The sequence below is a fragment of the Leptopilina boulardi genome, unplaced genomic scaffold (genome assembly GCF_019393585.1).
Source record: "Leptopilina boulardi isolate dan_hultmark-lab unplaced genomic scaffold, ZJU_Lbou_2.1 LbouV2_327, whole genome shotgun sequence".
In the NCBI taxonomy this organism is placed as follows: Eukaryota; Metazoa; Arthropoda; class Insecta; order Hymenoptera; family Figitidae; genus Leptopilina; species Leptopilina boulardi.
Genome location: NW_026137893.1, coordinates 4062038 through 4081245, shown reverse-complemented (window position 1 = coordinate 4081245; position 19208 = coordinate 4062038). Strand labels below are relative to the sequence as shown.

General features: G+C 27.9%; 1 protein-coding gene across 1 annotated transcript in view; it reads left to right on the top strand.

The window, feature by feature from the left end:
* LOC127284894 (eukaryotic translation initiation factor 5B) overlaps positions 1 to 18263 on the top strand; it is a 159889-nt gene extending 141626 nt beyond the window's left edge. The window contains exon 16 of the mRNA XM_051310608.1: positions 17251 to 18263. Within this exon, the coding sequence (XP_051166565.1) occupies positions 17251 to 17358 (108 nt within the window). The 3' untranslated portion in view covers positions 17359 to 18263. The remainder of the gene's footprint in view (positions 1 to 17250) is intronic.
* The last annotated feature ends 945 nt before the right edge of the window (positions 18264 to 19208 follow it).

Genomic DNA, 19208 nt, shown 5'->3' with positions numbered 1-19208 from the left:
TCAAAGAAAACCAGGTCAGTTCGCGCAGTGATCAATGAAAAGTTGCTAATCTAGAAATGGAGCAACTTCCCCATTCACTAAACAACTTTAATAAGCTTACAATAAAAAAAAAAAAAGAAAAAAAAATCAAAACGACATTTCATATAATATACAAGTTTATATAAAGATAATTTACATAAAACACTGATTTACCTAAATAACAAAATTAAAAATTTTCATTAAGTGCGAATTAATAAAATCGCAAACATGTTTCCTGATAGTCAAGAGATTTTTTTTTTTTTTTATTAAATTTAGAAAAATATTTAATTTTTTTTAAACATTTTATTTTTGTACATAAATTCTTTTATTTTTCCTTAAAAATAGAATTATTTAGAAATAGAATTTGACACAATTTCTCTTTAAACGAATTTTTATTATACAGAATTGTTAAAACGCCGAATTTTTATTTGTCCGAAATTGCAAATGGCCGAACAATCGATTTTGGCGCGTTTTTTAAAATTCACCAATCAGAAATTGTCAAGAAAATCGTGATTGGTCAATTTTGAAAAACGCGCCGAAATCGATTGTTCGGCCATTTGCAATTTCGGAAAAAATAAATATTCGTCATTTTAAGAATTTTGTACAATAAAAATTCGTTTAGAGAGAAATTTGTATCAAATTCTAATTGAACATTTGTCTAAAAAAATAATTATATCTAATAAAATTTTTTCAAATCAATGATTTTTATGGGATAATCATGCGTCCCAAAGGGATGAAGCTTATTCGTAAATTATCAAAAAGAAAGTTGGTTTTATTATTGAAAAAAGTTAATTTAAAAAAAAAATTGTAATTTATAAAAGTTGGAAAATAGTATATGTATTACTATAGAGAAAGAAAATTATTGCCGGAAGTAATTTTGTTTGAAGGACACACACTGGGATAATACACGCGTATACTTCCTGATGGAACTCCTGAATGTGGATGTCCTTGTAAAATAAAATTGGGGTCACTGGGTCGCTTTCATTGACGTTTTCGTTGCCAGAGATACGACCCTTTTTCTATATAACCATCCTCTCTTTTCTCAATGAGGTCGAGGAAAACTAGGGTGAAAATATATCCCTGAGGTAGGCAGCTGTATGCGCAAAAATGACCTCGGGTTATATCTATTTTATTCATCCCTCTCCGATTCATAAAAATATTTCCCCCATTTCGATTTGATTATTCTCCAATTTTTTTCAATTCTGATTTTAAATAGACGATTAAATAAAAATTGTATTTTTAAAAAAATAAAATAAAAAGTTAGATCAAAATTTGATGATGTCCTTGAAGTACATCTTTGTCGGTATTTGCACACGTGAATATGCGACTCGAATAAAAATTGCAAAGGGTCTCTCTCTCTCTCTTTACGACTAATTAATTAGCATTCTTGAGGAAAGAAAAAGGAAAGAGTGAAAAGAGAGAAGTGTAAATGAGTGCCTTTGAGGGGATCCTGATGATAGTTTCCATGAAGACCGGAAGCGGCGCAAAAGTCAGCAGGTGGTCGACGGATGTGCATCTTCCTTTTCCGAATGAGTCTCCACATATTAAATTAATCACACGCATTTTATTTCTCTTACATAATTGGAAATACCCAAAATTTTATTTTGCATTCACCGAAGAACAAAAAAAAAAAAAAAATTTTTTTCTACTACGGATTTTTACTAATAATAGTTTCAAGGAGGTGATTTTTTTTTTATAACAGATTTTGTGGTGGGCAATTGCTACAGAGACAAAATCTTGTGGAAAGAAAGGTGTGTGTGTGTGTGTGTGTGTGTGTGTATTTTTTTATATAAAGGCGGAAGTCTTCGTTTCAGCATGTAGGATGATCGAGGGTCGCGAACGGAAGTTCTCTGTTCCCACGGCGATCTCGTGCTCTTATTGGGCCCTTCCTTCTCGGATCGCTGAGCATCCCCTTTCTGCTTCTCTTGCACCTTCGAGCACTTCTTCCTCCTTCAAATAATCCCCTTATATTCGTTGTCAAACGAGATAATAAGATTTCTCAGATCAAAAAAAAAAAAAAAAAAACAACTAAAAACCAGAAAATCTTACTTATATCTCGATTAAGAAACAATTTTTTCTATTTATTTTGATATGGATTTTTTTTTTCATTTTTTCCTCTACTATTTAATCTAACATACCTTAACCTAACCTAACCGAATCTATACATTCCTAACCTAAAACCTAACCTAATTTATCCTAACTTAACCTAATCTTACCTAATTTAACCAAACCTAATTTAACCTAACCGAATCTAACCATTCCTAACCTAAAACCTAACCTAACTTATCCTAACTTAACCTAACCTTTCTTAATTTAACCAAACCTAACCTAACCTAACCGAATTTAACCATTCCTAACCTAAAACCTAACCTAATTTATCCTAACCTTTTTAAATTTAACCTAACCGAATCTAACCATACCTAACCTAAAACCTAACCTAACCATTCCTAAACTAAAGCCTAACCTAATTTATCCTAACTTAACCTAACCTTACCTAATTGAACCAAACGTAACTTAACCTAACCGAATCTAACCATTTCTAACCTAAAACCTAACTAAATCTAACCATTCTTATCCTTAAACCTAACCTAATTTAACCTAACCTAACCTAACCGAATCTAACAATTCCTAACCTAAAGCCTAACCTTATTTATCCTAACTTAACCTAACCTTACCTAATTTAACCAAACGTAACTTAACCTAACCGAATCTAATCATTCTAATCTAAAACCTAACCTAATTGATCCTAACTTAACATAACCTTTCTTAATTTAACCAAACCTAACTTAACCTAACCGAATCTAACCATTTCTAACCTAAAACCTAACCAAATCTAACCATTCTTATCCTAAAACCTAACCTAATTTAACCTAATCTTACCTAACCGAATCTAACAATTCCTAACCTAAAGCCTAACCTTATTTATCCTAACTTAACCTAACCTTACCTAATTTAACCAAACGTAACTTAACCTAACCGAATCTAACCATTTCTAACCTAAAACCTAACCAAATCTAACCATTCTTATCCTAAAACCTAACCTAATTTAACCTAACCTAACCTAACCGAATCTAACAATTCCTAACCTAAAGCCTAACCTTATTTATCCTAACTTAACCTAACCTTAGCTAATTTAACCAAACGTAACTTAACCTAACCGAATCTAATCATTCTTATCTAAAACCTAACCTAATTGATCCTAACTTAACATAACCTTTCTTAATTTAACCAAACCTAACTTAACCTAACCGAATGGTAACCATTGCTAACCTAAAACCTAACCGAATCTAACTATTCCTAACCTAAAACCTAATCTAATTTATCCTAATCTTTCTTAATTTAACCTAACCGAATCTAACCATTCCTAACCTAAAACCTAACCAAACCAAATTTAACCTAACCGAATTTAACCATTCCTCACCTAAAGCCTAACCTAATTTATCCTAATCTTACCTAATTTAACCAAACGTAACTTAACCTAACCGAATCTAACCATTCCTAACCTAAAACCTAACCGAATCTAATCATTCTAATCTAAAACCTAACCTAATTTATCCTAATCTTACCTAATTTAACCAAACGTAACTTAACCTAACCGAATCTAACCATTCCTAACCTAAAACCTAACCGAATCTAATCATTCTAATCTAAAACCTAACCTAATTGATCCTATCTTAACCTAGCCTTTCTTAATTTAACTAAACCTAACCGAGTTTAACCATTCCAAACCTAAAACCTAACCAAATCTAACTATTCCTAACCTGAAACCTAACCTAATTTATCCTAACCTTTCTTAATTTAACCTAAACGAATCTAACCATTCCTAACCTGAAACCTAAACTAATTTAACCTAACCTAACCGAATCTAACAATTCCTAACCTAAAGCCCAACCTAATTTATCCTAACTTAACCTAACCTTACCTAATTGAACCAAACGTAACTTAACCTAACCGAATCTAACCATTTCTAACCTAAAACCTAACAGAATCTAACCATTCCTAACCTAAAAGTTTGGTTTATTTACTTTCGTTAATAGTACAAATAAAACGACTTTTTTTTATGTAAACCAATAATAACACAGCCCCACAAAAAAAAAAAAGTGTCGTGCGCGGCAGACCAGACTAGTCATTTCCTATGTATTTTGACGCGCTGAACACGAATCCGAAGTCCGTTTTGCTCCATCACGTCAGGATTTTTTTCTAACCTCCAAAAACCTGTCGGATTTTGAGAGGTAGGCTATTTTTTTAAAAATTGATGGATTTACTTCAAAATTGGTATCTAGGGGTTTTTTGGGTCGCTGATGACGAATTTGAAGTTAGATTTTCAAAATTCAAAATGTCGGCTCCAATATGGCGGACGAATTTTGTAAAAATTGATGGATTTACTTCAAACTTGGTATCTAGGGGTTTTTTGGGTCGCTGATTACGAATCTAAAGTTAGATTTTCAAAATTTAAAATGGCGGCTCCAATATGGCGGACGAATTTTGTAAAAATTGGTGGATTTACATCAAACTTGGTATCTAGGGGTTTTTTGGGTCGCTGATTACGAATCTGAAGTTAGATTTTCAAAACTAGAAATGGAATTTCTTATATACATAAGTAAGGTATTCACGTCTTTTTATGATAGCGCACACTTTTGTCCTCAAAGGATCTGTGTAATGGTTTTCTTTTCAAATTGGTGCCTCCAGGTACAATATCCCTTTTCAGCATCCAACAGTAGTCGGCCATCATATTTATATCCCATCTTCCTTGATAACGACGCTCAAATTCTTTCAGATCTTGATGGAATCGTTCTCCTTGTTCTTCACTGTAATCTCCAAAATTTTCAGGGAATTGATCCCGATGCGTGTCTAAGTAATGCAACTTTATGCTCATTAAGCATCCTAACTTACCAAAGTTTTTAATCATATCACTAACTATTTGCTCCCAATTTTCACTCTTGTGATTACCCAGAAAATTTTTGACAACTGCTTTGAAACTAAGCCTTGCGGCTTTCTCCTTTTTATTCATCTTGGTGATAAATTGCTCATCTTTTAACAATTTGCGAATACGTGGTCCGTCGAAAACACCTTCTTTTAGTTTCGCATCAGAGATTTCTGGAAACTTTTGTTCCAGGTATTTGAAACAGTTTCCTTTTTTATCTAAGGCTTTGACAAACTGTTTAATTGCTCCTAGTTTCGTGTGTAAGGGCGGAATTATCACCTTTGAAGGGTCGATATAATCCGCCATATTGGAGCCGCCATTTTAAATTTTGAAAATCTAACTTTAGATTCGTAATCAGCGACCCAAAAAACCCCTAGATACCAAGTTTGAAGTAAATCCATCAATTTTTACAAAATTCGTCCGCCATATTGGAGCCGACATTTTGAATTTTGAAAATCTAACTTCAAATTCGTCATCAGCGACCCAAAAAACCCCTAGATACCAATTTTGAAGTAAATCCATCAATTTTTAAAAAAATAGCCTACCTCTCAAAATCCGACAGGTTTTTGGAGGTTAGAAAAAAATCCTGACGTGATGGAGCAAAACGGACTTCGGATTCGTGTTCAGCGCGTCAAAATACATAGGAAATGACTAGTCTGGTCTGCCGCGCACGACACTTTTTTTTTTTTGTGGGGCTGTGTAATCATACAAAACTATTGGAAATTTTTATCAATTTCTCTTTTTAAATTCTCAATTATTGAATTTAAAAATTTTAATTTATCAATTATTGAAATTAAAAATACTAATCTACCAATTTTATTGTTTTTTTTTTCGTTTGAAAATAAAGAAATAGAGAATATAATCTCGCAATATTAGAAAATTATGAAAGAAAATTTTAGTATAACTATAAATTTTCTTCAGTGAGTCTTTACGGTCCTGACTTTGAATTGTACAAACATTAGAGAGATAGTGATAGAGAGAGAGAGAGAGTGAGAGAGAGGGAAGGGAAAAGACCGAGGCGCTCTCAATAGGCTCCGTAAAACTACCATTGTGACCGATTCATGAATGAAACGGGACTTCCGGTTGGGGGTGGGGACGGAAACAGTTGCGTTTAGTACCTATAGCGAATGAACGGAACGTACGCTCTCGTTGATGTCATAAAACCGGATTTTAGAATCTCTCGCCCCCCCTCCCCACTCAAAAAAATACTTGAAATCTACCAAAAATGGTTGTTCCTTCTAATTTTCTTCGTGTCACTTTAACAATTCCATTTTCCCCTCCAAAAAAAAAAACAAGATTACAATCTTTCTTTTTTCGAACGAAAAAAAAAATTCCATTCAGTTTACAATGTGAATAACATTTTATCAGCAATTTTGGATTTCGATTTAAAAATCGAAATCAGTAAAAAAAAAAGAAGTTAATTACTGACTTTTTTTACTGTATAAATTACTGTATTTATCAATTAGTGAATTTAATAATAAAAATAAGAGAAAATTACATGGAAAAAAAATCTTTATCTGCAATAGGTATATATGTTTCTCTAGAATAACGAAAACTTTCACTGTTTTAGTGAAATATATCGCTGTTCCAGTCAAACTTATCGCTGTTTTAGGTGACATTTTTTTTTCTGTGCGTAATTTATTTGTAATTTAGGTTAGGAATTTTTAATTTGGAAAATTTATTTTCTAATTGATTTTGAATCTTTAAAGCGGAATTAAGAAGTGCTTATAAATTTTTTATTGATGTATTATAACATCAGCAACATTATTGCATCATTATAATTTTTTTTTTTTTCAACTCAATCACTATGGAAATTTAAAAATAATTTAAAAATAAATAAAATAATGTAAAAATAAATTAAATTAATTTGAAAAAATTAAAAATAATTAAAATTTAAAAATAATTTAAAAATAATAAAAAATTATTAAAAAAAATTTTTTTTTTAATTAAAAATGATTTTTTGATTAATGGTTTCTTCTTTTTTTTTTTTTTTTTTTTTTTTTTGAAACACGTGGTTTGATTATATAAAATCTCGAGCTCCTGTTTTCATTCATGAAATAACTTGCGCTCGTGCCTTCGCGCGAATGAAAGATAATGATCAGATAAAAGTGATAACGACATACTGTTGATAGCGTATGGTGAAAGTTGGCAACCAGGTTTCTATTAAGGAAAAATAAACCAGGTGCTTTATATATAAAAATGAAAGAATAATTAACAAAACAGGAAATAAATGTTTTCTGAAAAAAAAATTTTTTTGTTTAAATTACTTTTTAAAAATTAAATTAGTTTTTAAAAAGTATATATTAGTGTGTTTAAAAAGAAACTTATTTTTTATAAAGAAAATTATTTTTTACCAAGAAAAATATTTTTTTCCTTCCTTATTTATATATATTTTTTTTTTTTTAAAGTAAAAATTTTTCGTGTGATGTAAAAATGACTTAAACCCGCGCACATCTAGCGCGTTTTTGTATTTTGTATTTAAGGGAGTGTTTTGCTTCGCGGAAAGAGCCATTGTGTGATCACGAGGCGGAAGCGACGTTAGTACCTTCGCATAAGCTTGTCTTAATGAAGTCTTGAGACGAGTCCCACCTGTCCTTTCTCACCAAACACGATTTCGTTCATTCTTTTATTTCATTCACAAGGCCTCTCTCTCTCTCTCTCTTATTTTTTTCTCTACTTCATTTCCATGTGTATATATACAAGAACAAATAAAATCCTCAATTAATTTAATTAACTAATGCTCAATTTCCTCATTCATTCTTTCACATAATACATATACAAGCATTTATTCTATTAGCAAGTGTAGTTTATTAAAATTATTTTTCATTCTTTTTTATATATTAACTAGCAACTTTGTCGTCCGCAAGCGGCCGACTACGTTGCTAGTGTGCATTGACCATATTTTTTATTCATTTTTTTTTCAAAAAAATTTAATATTAGAAATGTAAAAAAAATTTCTTTATATTGGATCTACCACCCAAGTAGCAAGGAATATTGCTCGAATGTCAAGCTGATATCAAGCGTCAATATTTTTGTGACATTCAGGCGATATCATAATGTCCTCTTCACGGGGACATTCCTCGGTGATGTATCTATATGATCTATGTGACGGCCTTTCACACAAAAAATGTAACGCATTACAAAACTTACATTCTACATTTATTAAACCTAAATAATTCTGTGGAACTTTACTTTCATTGAAATCTTTAAAAGACATTATTGCAACTCCTGCAGTTTTTTTATTCCAATTATCGTTTTTACATGCCAAATTCTTTTCTTGACGCACTTTCTTTTCATCTTCCGTTTCCGTAGAAAATTTTTTCTTCTTACATGACAAATTATTTTCTTGACGCACTTTCTTTTCATCTTGAGTTTCCATTGATATTTTGCTTTTCCTACATGCCATATTTTTATCCTTGCGTATTTTCTTTTCATCTTCAGTTTTTATAGATAATTTCTTTTCTTTTGCATGTCAAATTTTTTTTTGCGCTCTTTCTTTTTTATATCTGTTTTATTACGATTACGTTTTCTTAATCTCTCATTCTCCTGTCTTATTATTTTCTGCTCATATGTAACTTCTCGCCTAGCCTTCCTTTTTCTTCCCTTCTCTTTAATTGCTCGAATTATCTTTTTATCATTTTCTTTACTCAGAAAATTCTTCATTTTTAAATATTCATGTGGTGAAATTTTGTTCACATTATTATCAGTTGTACGAATTATTTTCTTTTCACTAGTGTCATTTAGAGAATGTTTAATTTTTAAATATTGTGTTAATAGAACTCTGTTAATATTATTACTGTGCAAAGTATTAAAAACAGAACAAGAGTTTAAAATATAATTTTTATGTTCCTAAGTTCAATTTATGAAAAGACGGTTCTAATTATTCTCTATTATCGAATTCCTATTGTGAGACGTTCTTACTGCCAGAAAATGATTTAAGCGATTATTTTCAAACATTGACTTAAAATGGTTTCTCATTTTGTTATTATCAGTTTCACAATTTACACGGTTTGGCATTACGTTAAATAATACAGATGTTGCAAATGCTATTGCATATACTCCACACTAAACACTACCAAAAAGTTGTTGATTAACAGCTTCAAAAACTACTGTTGGTTTAAAAGGGAACAATCTAATTAAACATTTTATTTGATGCACATTTAAACACCCCTCATTAAGGCTATCAAAAATATAAAGCCTTACTCTATCGTAATAAACATAAATTCAGTGACCATAATTGTTATTACCGCTAAAAAGTATTTGAATATGTTTATCACCTTCTCTAATTGGGACAATAAAATCAAGCATTTGTACATACAAAGTACTTTGCACATTGAAAAATGAATTGGAATCTTTTCTTAATAATTCTTCAAATTTGTACATATGCATGTAATTTAACAATTTATTTCTATTTTCAATAATTTTTAAATCTTTATCACTTAAAATAACATACTCTTTTATGTTGGCCATAGTATACTTCGTTTAATTTTATTTTTGATTGATAAAAATCTAAATATCTTTAACCCTTTTGCTCACTCTCTCTAATATAACCAATTTTGTCTTTAATTCAATACAACCAATTTTACCTTTTATTAAAAATAAGCAATTTTTCCTTTAATTCAATACAATTAATTTTACCTTTTACTAAATATAACCAATTTTGCCTTTAATCCAATATAACCAATTTTTCCTTTTATCCAATAAAACTACCAAATATCCAAAAGAATGAGAGAACTATGAGTAACTATGAATCAGTAACTACTGATCAGCCAATAAGTGCAAAAAGGACACTCTTATATGAGTAATCAGTAGTTCATTACAAATAACATATATACGTATTTATACCTGTATTAAAACCCCGGAACAAATACCACAAAAAAACCAACCATTGGACAATAGAACCTTTGTTAATGGGGATTAACTCTGAGGACCCAGGTAATAATTTCTTTTTTCACATTTATTATATAGAAAAATAAAGATGTACCAACCCTTGGCCAATAGAACCTTTGTTAATGAAGATTAACTCTGAGTACATAATGAAATGTACAGTAGGTTTACATTGACATCAGCACGTCCGACGTCTCGAAATTTTTTCCGTGTATTATCACAAGGAAATATAAAGATAAAAGTCAAAAACTGAAGAGGTAATGTATATCTTTCTTTCTCACATCAAGGAATATAACATATAATTTTCATTTAATATTGCATTTCTCTATCTAGAGAATTCACAATAACATAAGAATATCTTCGCCTAAAAATCTTACTCTTCTTTCTTTCTGTTTTCAAAATAAAAAAAATATGTATATACCAGTATTAGACTCTCAGAACAATTACCACAAACAATACCAATCCTTGGACAATAGAGCTTTTGTTAATGAAGATTAATTCTGAGGGGCCAGGTAATAATTTTTAAATTTTTTTATTAAAATTTTCTGGGGCTCTAATACAGGTAGGGGAGAGTGATAAACAGTGGGACAGTTTAAACAGTAGGTCACTTTAATTTTCTGAAAAACTACTAAAGAAACTCGACCAAAATTTAAATGTAAACCATGTTTATGACAACAAACTATCTATACGCATGCGCATTTATACTTACACAGCGACTAAAAATGTGATTTTTTATGCTAAAAAACATTAAAAAATTCAAAATTTATAATTAATACAATTATTGTTCGGCAACATTTGAAAAATAACACTTCATAAGAGAACGACTATTCAATTTTTCCTCCAAATTGTTTTTATGTTATGACGAAATTATGACGTATGATCAGCAGTACTGTAAACGTAAAAAAAAATAATAACAATTTTTTATATGAAACTTGACATCGTATTATAAAAATGTAAAATATTATTAAAATATAAGTGTTTTGCAACATTTGTTAACGTTATTTAATGCAAAACATATATATTTATAAAGTATAAAGCAGAATATTATTATTGAAACAAATATTCATTATTTAATAATAGGTGTCCCACTGTTTAACACAAACCTTGAAAACAAGAAAAATTTGTCAAGTTCCAAAAACTTGAAATTTTTCTATTTAATAACAATATAATTTAAATAGAATATATGCATTATGTGGAAAAGAGTTCAAACTTTATGGTAATACCAAAAAGTGGACAAAAATATATAAAATTGAAAAAAAGTGATCTTATGCCATTTTGAATTGTCTAGATAGAGAAACGCAATGTTAAACGAAGGAAGTACTTATGTTATATTCCTTGGTGTAAGAAAGAAAGGTATGCATTACCTATTCAGTTTTAGACTTTCTTTATAGTTTTTTCACGTGATAAAGGGACAAAGAAATTATTACCTGGGTCCTCAGAGTTATTAATTAATCCTCTTTAATAGATTGCAGGTCAAGCGAACCCTCATTTGCAAAATAAAGATATATCTTTCTCTCTCCATAACTTGTTCTTTTCTCTGTCACCGAAAACCCAGCAGGGGTCCGGACGGAATGAATGAATGAATGAATGAATGAATGAATACCAAGATTATTATAGTTAATTTTATTTTCGTTTTTTTTCAAATAAGAATTGTGAAAAAAAAAAAAATTTTTATCAGGATAAAACTTTATTGACATAAAAATAGAAAAAAATTTTAAATTAATAAATTTAGTTTTTAAATTATTACAATTTATTATTAAATTTAATTATAAAATTAATAAATAAATACTAATATTAGTAGCTCAATTTTCAATAATTCAGATTTAGAAAGTAGAATTATTTAACTCAAATATATTTTACTTGGTTCAAATAAATCATTTCTTTGCTCTCTAAATCTGAATTAGTAAAAAATGTTTACTAATTTAAATTAGTGACTCATTTTTTGCTTTAGAATTAGTTAAATTTTACTAATTGTTAGTAAATGTTAGTAATAATAGTTAGTTAAATTAGTTATTTTTACTTAAAAATTAGTTAAATTTTACTAATTGTTAGTAAATGTTAGTAATAATAGTTAGTTAAATTAGTTATTTTTACTTAAAAATTAGTTAAATTTTACTAATTGTTAGTAAATGTTAGTAATAATAGTTAGTTAAATTAGTTATTTTTACTTAAAAATTAGTTAAATTTTACTAAATGTTAGTAAATGTTAGTAATAATTAGTAAAATTTTACTAATTCAGAAGCAAAGAGTGAGTCACAAATTCAAATTAGTAAACATTTTTACTAATACAGATTTAGAGAGCAGAGAAATGATTTATTTGAATTAAATAAAATATATTTGAGTTAAATAAAAGTACTTTCTACTCTCTAAATCTGAATTAGTAAAAATGTTTACTAATTTGAATTAGTGACTCACTTTTTGCTTCTGAATTAGTAAAATTTTACTAATTGTTAGTAAAAGTTACTAATAAAATAAAATTGTACTAATTATTAGTAACTTTTACTAACAATTAGTAAAATTTTACTAATTCAGAAGCAAAAAGTGAGTCACTAATTCAAATTAGTAAACATTTTTACTAATTCAGATTTAGAGAGTAAATCTGAATAATTGAAAAGTGAGCTACTAATTTCAATTAGTAATTCAATTACTAATTTTTTAGTCACTTTTTACTAAAACTTTAGTAAAAAAAAAATTAAAAACTACTAAATCAAATAGTAATATTTTACTAAAAATTAGTAAAAATTCTTACTAATGTGAATTAGTAGCACACTTTTCACTAATTCAGATTTAGAGAGTATATTTGTCTTTCAAAGTCTACTAACTTATATTTCTTTGGTGAAAATAAAAATTTTATTTGTCATAAATAAATTTTTCTTTGGCCTAAATAAATTTTTTATTTAAATGAAATAAAATATATTTCCTGATTTGTAAAAAAAATTCAATACTCAATAAATAAAATAACAATAATAAATATGTATATATGAAAATTTATTATTATTATTTTATGTTTAATTATTATTATTATTATTATTATTATTATTATTATTATTATTATTATTATTATTATACACATAAATATCAATTCCGTGTAAATGGAAGAATATTTTTCTCGTGACAATTTCTTTTTTTTGTGAAATGTTGGCTATAGCAGTCGTATACAGAGTTCATTCAGAATTTGAAACCCCTCGACTCCCATTCAACCCTGGCGACTTTCACTCTCCAGCCCCTTTTTCCTCGTATAGCAATATACATATATAGCTCAGGTACGACGTTGAATATTTCGTTTTCAACGAAAGCCAGAGTGGAATAATATTGCTGAGGGTGAATTTCCGTAGCAGCAATTTTTCTCGTTTCTCTTCATTGAAAAACAAGCACCCTATTGACGACGGAAGTCGAGCTCGTTGCATTTCTAAAGAACCTCCTCCTACTCTATTCTGTATATAGTATATATATATATATATTTATGTAGGTGCAAAATGAAAAATTTCATTGTTATTCAGAAAAGTTAAAATTAATTTTTAAAATTCTTTTGCAAAAAAATTAATTTTTCTTTTTTTTTTATTAAAAATGACAAATTTTCAAAATAAATAAATTATTAAATGTATAATTTTTCTAAAAAAGAATATATTTAGAAATTTTTTTTTTTCAATGCCCAAAATGGGAAAACGATTAAAATATCTAATTTATCGATTATTGGGAGATGATAAATGTATTGGAAAGGAATAATATATGTTTTTAAGTGCGTCTCATATGTGTCTAACAAACAGGAAGTTGCATTGATCAGTTTATCTTTTACCTCCGCTTTCCACTTCCTTCTTGAATTTTTCGAGAAAGCTTATTGGTCATATATATAAACGTTGGCGGTGTATGTATATACATATATACATAAAATCAACATATGTCCATTCACGGATCGATAGGTGGTTTTCTGGATGACACGTTTTCCACCCAGACTTCACTCTAAACTGCCCACGTTATATTCACAACTCCTACAAACTTGGCGAATTATTATATGGGACAAATCATAATTTATGAAGAAAAAAAAAAAAAAAAAAAAAAAAAACATTTATTGGACAAGAGGATTTATTTTGTATATATGCAAACACTATTCTAATATATCTTCTTTTTTTTTTATTTAAATTTTTTCTTTTCACTATTTTCCAATTAGATATTTAATTTATATCAATTTTATTATAATATACCTATATATACCTATATATGGGAATTTTTTTGTAAAAACAATTATAACTATAATTCCCCACTTGGAAAGATTCCACGAAAAGTGCCCCTTGGAGGTTCTATCAGAATTCCGCCGAAACTTCGAACGTAATTCCGTCGGAATTCCATCGGAGTTCCAAAGAATTTCCGATGGGATTCCGACGGAATTCTGACGGAATTACGACTCTAAACATTTTCAAAAAAAAAATTAATCGGAATTCCGTCGGAATCACATCGGAAATTCATTGGAACTCCGATGGAATTCCGACGAAATTACGTTGGAAGTTCCGGCGGAATTCTGATAGAACCTCCAGGGGGCACTTTCCGGGGAATCTTTCCAAGTTGGTCCCCAATGACACGGAATACTCCATTCACATTCCGGGAATATTCTATTGGAATATTCCATCCATATTCCAGGAATTTTAAAATGTCTGACCTTTGGAATATTTCACTGGAATATTGAGGGAATATTGATGGAACTTTCCATTGGAATATTTGGGAAATATTCCGTTGGAATTTTGGAGGAATATTCCATCAGAATATTGAAGAAATATTTAATAGAAACATTATACGAATATTTTTTAAGAATGAAAAATCAAACTATCCCCAATAACATGGAATATTCCATTCACATTCCGGGAATATTCTATTGGAATATTTGGAATATTCCATCCATATCCCAGGAATTTTAAAATGTCCGATCTTTGGAATATTTCACTCGAATATTGAGGGAATATTGATGGAATTTTCCATTGGAATATTTGGGAAGTATTCCGTTGGAATTTTGGAGGAATATTCCGTTGGAACGTTGGAGGAATATTCCATCAGAATATTGAAGGAATATTTAATAGAAATATTATACGAATATTTTTTAATAATGAAAGATCAAATTACCCCAATAACACGGAATATTCCATTCACATTCCGGGAACATTCTATTGGAATATTTGGAATATTCCATCCATATTCCAGGAATTTTAAAATGTCTGACCTTTGTAATATTTCACTCGAATATTGAGGGAATATTGATGGAATGTTCCCTTGGAATATTTGGATAATATTCTGTTGGAATTTTGGAATGTTGGATTTTGTCTTCATTGAAATAAAATACGTTCAGTTATGTATTTATATAAATTAATTCTGAAAAATAAATTTTGAAACAGTACAAAAATTATTTTTAAATTAAAATTGTCAAATAATTAATTTACTTTTGATAAATTTCAAATGCGTCTTTCGAAAAAAATATTCGTACTATGTTTCAATTAAATATTCCCTCAATATTCTGTTGAAATATTCCTCTCATATTCCAACGGAATATTCCTTTAATATTTCAATGAAACATTCTATCAATATTCCAATGGAATATTTAATATTCCCTCAATATTCCCTCAATATTCCCTCAATATTCCAGTGGAATATCCAATATTCCCTCAATATTCCAGTGGAATATTCCAAAGGTCGGACATTTTAATATTCCTGAATTGTGGATGAAATATTCCGAAGGTTAGACATTTTAATATTCCTGGATTATGGATGGAACATTGCAATGGTACATTCCCGGAATGTGAATGGAATATTCCGTGTTATAGGAGAATTTTTTTTTTTTTTTTTAAATTATAATTATAATTAAAAATAATATTATAAATTATAAATAATTATAAAAAATAAAAAGCAAAATGCCTTTTTTTTGGAGAATCGCCCATATTATGTGAAAAAACAGTTCTATATAAGGTTTTATCTTTTGTGATATTATCGATCCGTTAAAAGTCAACTGTTTCATTTGCGATTCTCAATTAAATAATTTCTCGTTTTAATGACTTTATCGTTCACAAAAGGCGTTCGCTAATTTCCGTTAATAATGTATTCCAGGAAATGTTAATTGGTTGATATTTATATATACGCAAGAATCGAGGACACGCTTCTCCTATATTTATATTTGTTCTTCATAAATGTGATTCACATATATAAATCAGTATAGTATAATAAAATAGATGAGGGACATTAAAAATTCACATATTTAGAAGAAAAAAAAAATTCTAAAAAAGCTAGAATAAATTTTTTTTAAGTAGTTTTTTTTTGGAATTTTTATGAAAAATTTGCTAAATATTGAAATAGAGAAAGAATCGGGCAGAGAAATTTTAGATCAACTTTCAATTTTTTTCAAATTATTAAATACAACAATATAAAATTTGGAAAATATGATTTGAAATTTGAAAACTAAGATTTGGAAAATAATAAATTTTAAATATAAAATTCGGAAAATATAATTTGAAATTTAAAAACTAAGATTTGGAAAATAATAAATTTTAAATATAAAATTTGGAAAATATAATTTGAAATTTGAAAACTAAGATTTGGAAAATATAATTTGAAATATAAAATTTGAAAACTAAAATTTGAAAACAAAAATTTGGAAAATAAAATTTGAAAACTAAAATTTGAAAACAAAAATTTGGAAAATAAAATTTGAAATCTACATCCAGAGAAATGTTTTTTATTTGAACCAAATATAATATATTTGAATTAAATAAACGTATATTTGTCTCACAGCCAACTAACCCATTTATTTGGCGTAAATAAATTTTTTGTTTTTAAATCAAATAAATATTTATTAAGCTCTGTGAGAAATATGACATTTTTCTGGGTGTAAAATATTTGAAATCTAAAATTTGGAAAATATATAATTTAAAAACTGAAATTTAGAAAATAAAATTTGAAATATAAAATTTTAAATGTAAAATCAGCCTAATTAAATTCGGAAAATAATATTGAAAAATAAAATTCTTTAAAATTAAAGAAAACATTTTAGTAAAAATGGAATGAAGATATAAAAGAATAAGAACATGAATGAATTCGAAGGAAACTCTTCAAATAAGTATTACGGAAGAGTACTTTCAAAGCAAACATATATATATGAAGACATAAATGCGTGTTGGTATATTATGATGTAAAAATCGATACTAGAAAAAAACACGCGTGACATGATTCAATTGTCAGAAGGAAGTGCACTTAGGATAATAAAATTAATTACATAATATTTCATAAAACGTGCGATTTGTAATATTAGAAATAATTTCAGAATTTAATGAAATTAGCCAAGTTAATTACATTTATAATTTATAAGCAATTTTTCTCATTTGAATAAAATCATAAATCGAAAAATTAAGATTTTTAAAATTTTTTTCTTTTCTTTCATGTTTCAGATAAGCAGACAAAGTATAGATGCCTGTAAAGATTACTTTAGAGAAGATCTCGTCAAGACTGACTGGCAATTGATGGTAGAACTTAAGAAACTCTTCCAGATTCTCTAAGAAGACTTGAATCAATAGAATTTTTAAATGCTGAACTAAAAAAAAGCAAAGAAAAAAAAGAATCTGAATCGAGTGTCACCATCGGTGCTTTTTCCCATCATAATTTGTCCACATAAAATGAAATACGCCAATTATGGCTGATATATATATCCTTCCATATTAATCTTTTATGCCTTTTAATTTTTCTCTATTCGGCTTTTTGACTTAATACACCAATATTATTATTTTTTTTTCACAAAAAAAAAAATAATCATCACAAAAACTTGAATTTATATTTTAATGCAAAATATTTTACTGTGGAAGAATTTCGAATTTTCTTAAAAAATAGATTCTCTGGAAAATCTTCCCATATTTTTTTTTTTTTTTGAATTTTAATAAAAAATATTTGCGCGCAAAGCTGCATCGAAGCAATATATAAAATATTATTTGTAACATAGAAAAAGTCACTTGCTGTGAAAATTAATTTAAAAAAAAAAAGAAATTTTTTTTGTAAAAAATAATTGCAAGTTGGCTTTTTTTTTTATTTTTCTTTTTCCAGAGAACAGCGAGAGTACTAGGTAGATAGGTTAGATTAGATAGGTGTAACATATTAAAAAAAAAATATATATATATATAATTAAATAAAAGGGATGGAACGACGAATTATTTCACAATTTTAATATTGCAACATTATTTATTTGTTTGCAATTCTTATGTACTTCAATCAACGATGATATTTGATATTAGGATTTTTTGCACAGAAATTATATTAAGGCGCCTAGAACTCTCGTGAATACTGATAATATAAAAAACAAAAATGCGAGAGTTTTTTTTCTTTTTTTTTTTTTTAAAAAAAAAGGACATTTTCCTTCTCGTTAAAATCGATAATGTCATTTTACATAAAATAAACAAGGAGGGAATCTCGACTCGATTTTTTAAACTAAAAACTATTTTTACAAATTTTCCGTTTGGCGCTGCTTTTTGATAATGAAAAAAAAAAAATGTTGAATTACCGTATATATATATAAAAAAACGCAACTGAATATTGATAATGAACAGATGCAATGACAATGATTATTAAAAAAAAAAAAAAAATAAATAAAATAAAATGATATTAAAATTATATTGATGAGCATATAGAGGTACGCAAGTGTGAACTATGTGTTTTGTACTTGTAAGCAACTTTATAAAAAATAATTGTAAAAGATACATTGCTAGTATAGCATAATTAAAAAAAATTTGAATTTTCCAAAAAAATGGAGAAAAAAATAAAGAAGATAAAGTTTCAAAAACAAGACACAAAAGAGTTTTCATATATAAATATCCAAATCTCGCTCGATATTCGATAAGCCGGAAATCTTTCTCAAATTCCCCCGCGACCTCTTCTTTTATCCAAAAGACTTACGTCATTTACGAAATATTTTCAAATTTTCCCTCATATTTGCAGAATGGTGACAATTTAAGAAAAAAAAAAAAAAAAATTTATTTCTCACGCGAAGAAAAAAAAATTGTCACGTAACAGGAAGTTTTTCATATATATTTATATTCTCTTCTCGTAAAAAAAAAAATCGGCCAACAAACACGTGTATTTATTATTTATTCGAGGAAAACTTTTAATGCGCTCATTCATTCTTTTTTTTTTTTTTTTTGAAAAAAAAGTCGACGAGGGTGTCACACATATAAAGAGGATAACAAAAATCCCACAGGACCACATAGTGAATTTCATTCATGAAAATCACCGCTTTTCCGGTGCCGACACTTTGAGAAAAAAAAAAAGTCGTAAAACTTTTTATAGCCACTTAAAACTAATATTTTTAACGGATATATGTAACGTATGTTATTTTATGCAATTTTTTTTTTTTTTTTAATTT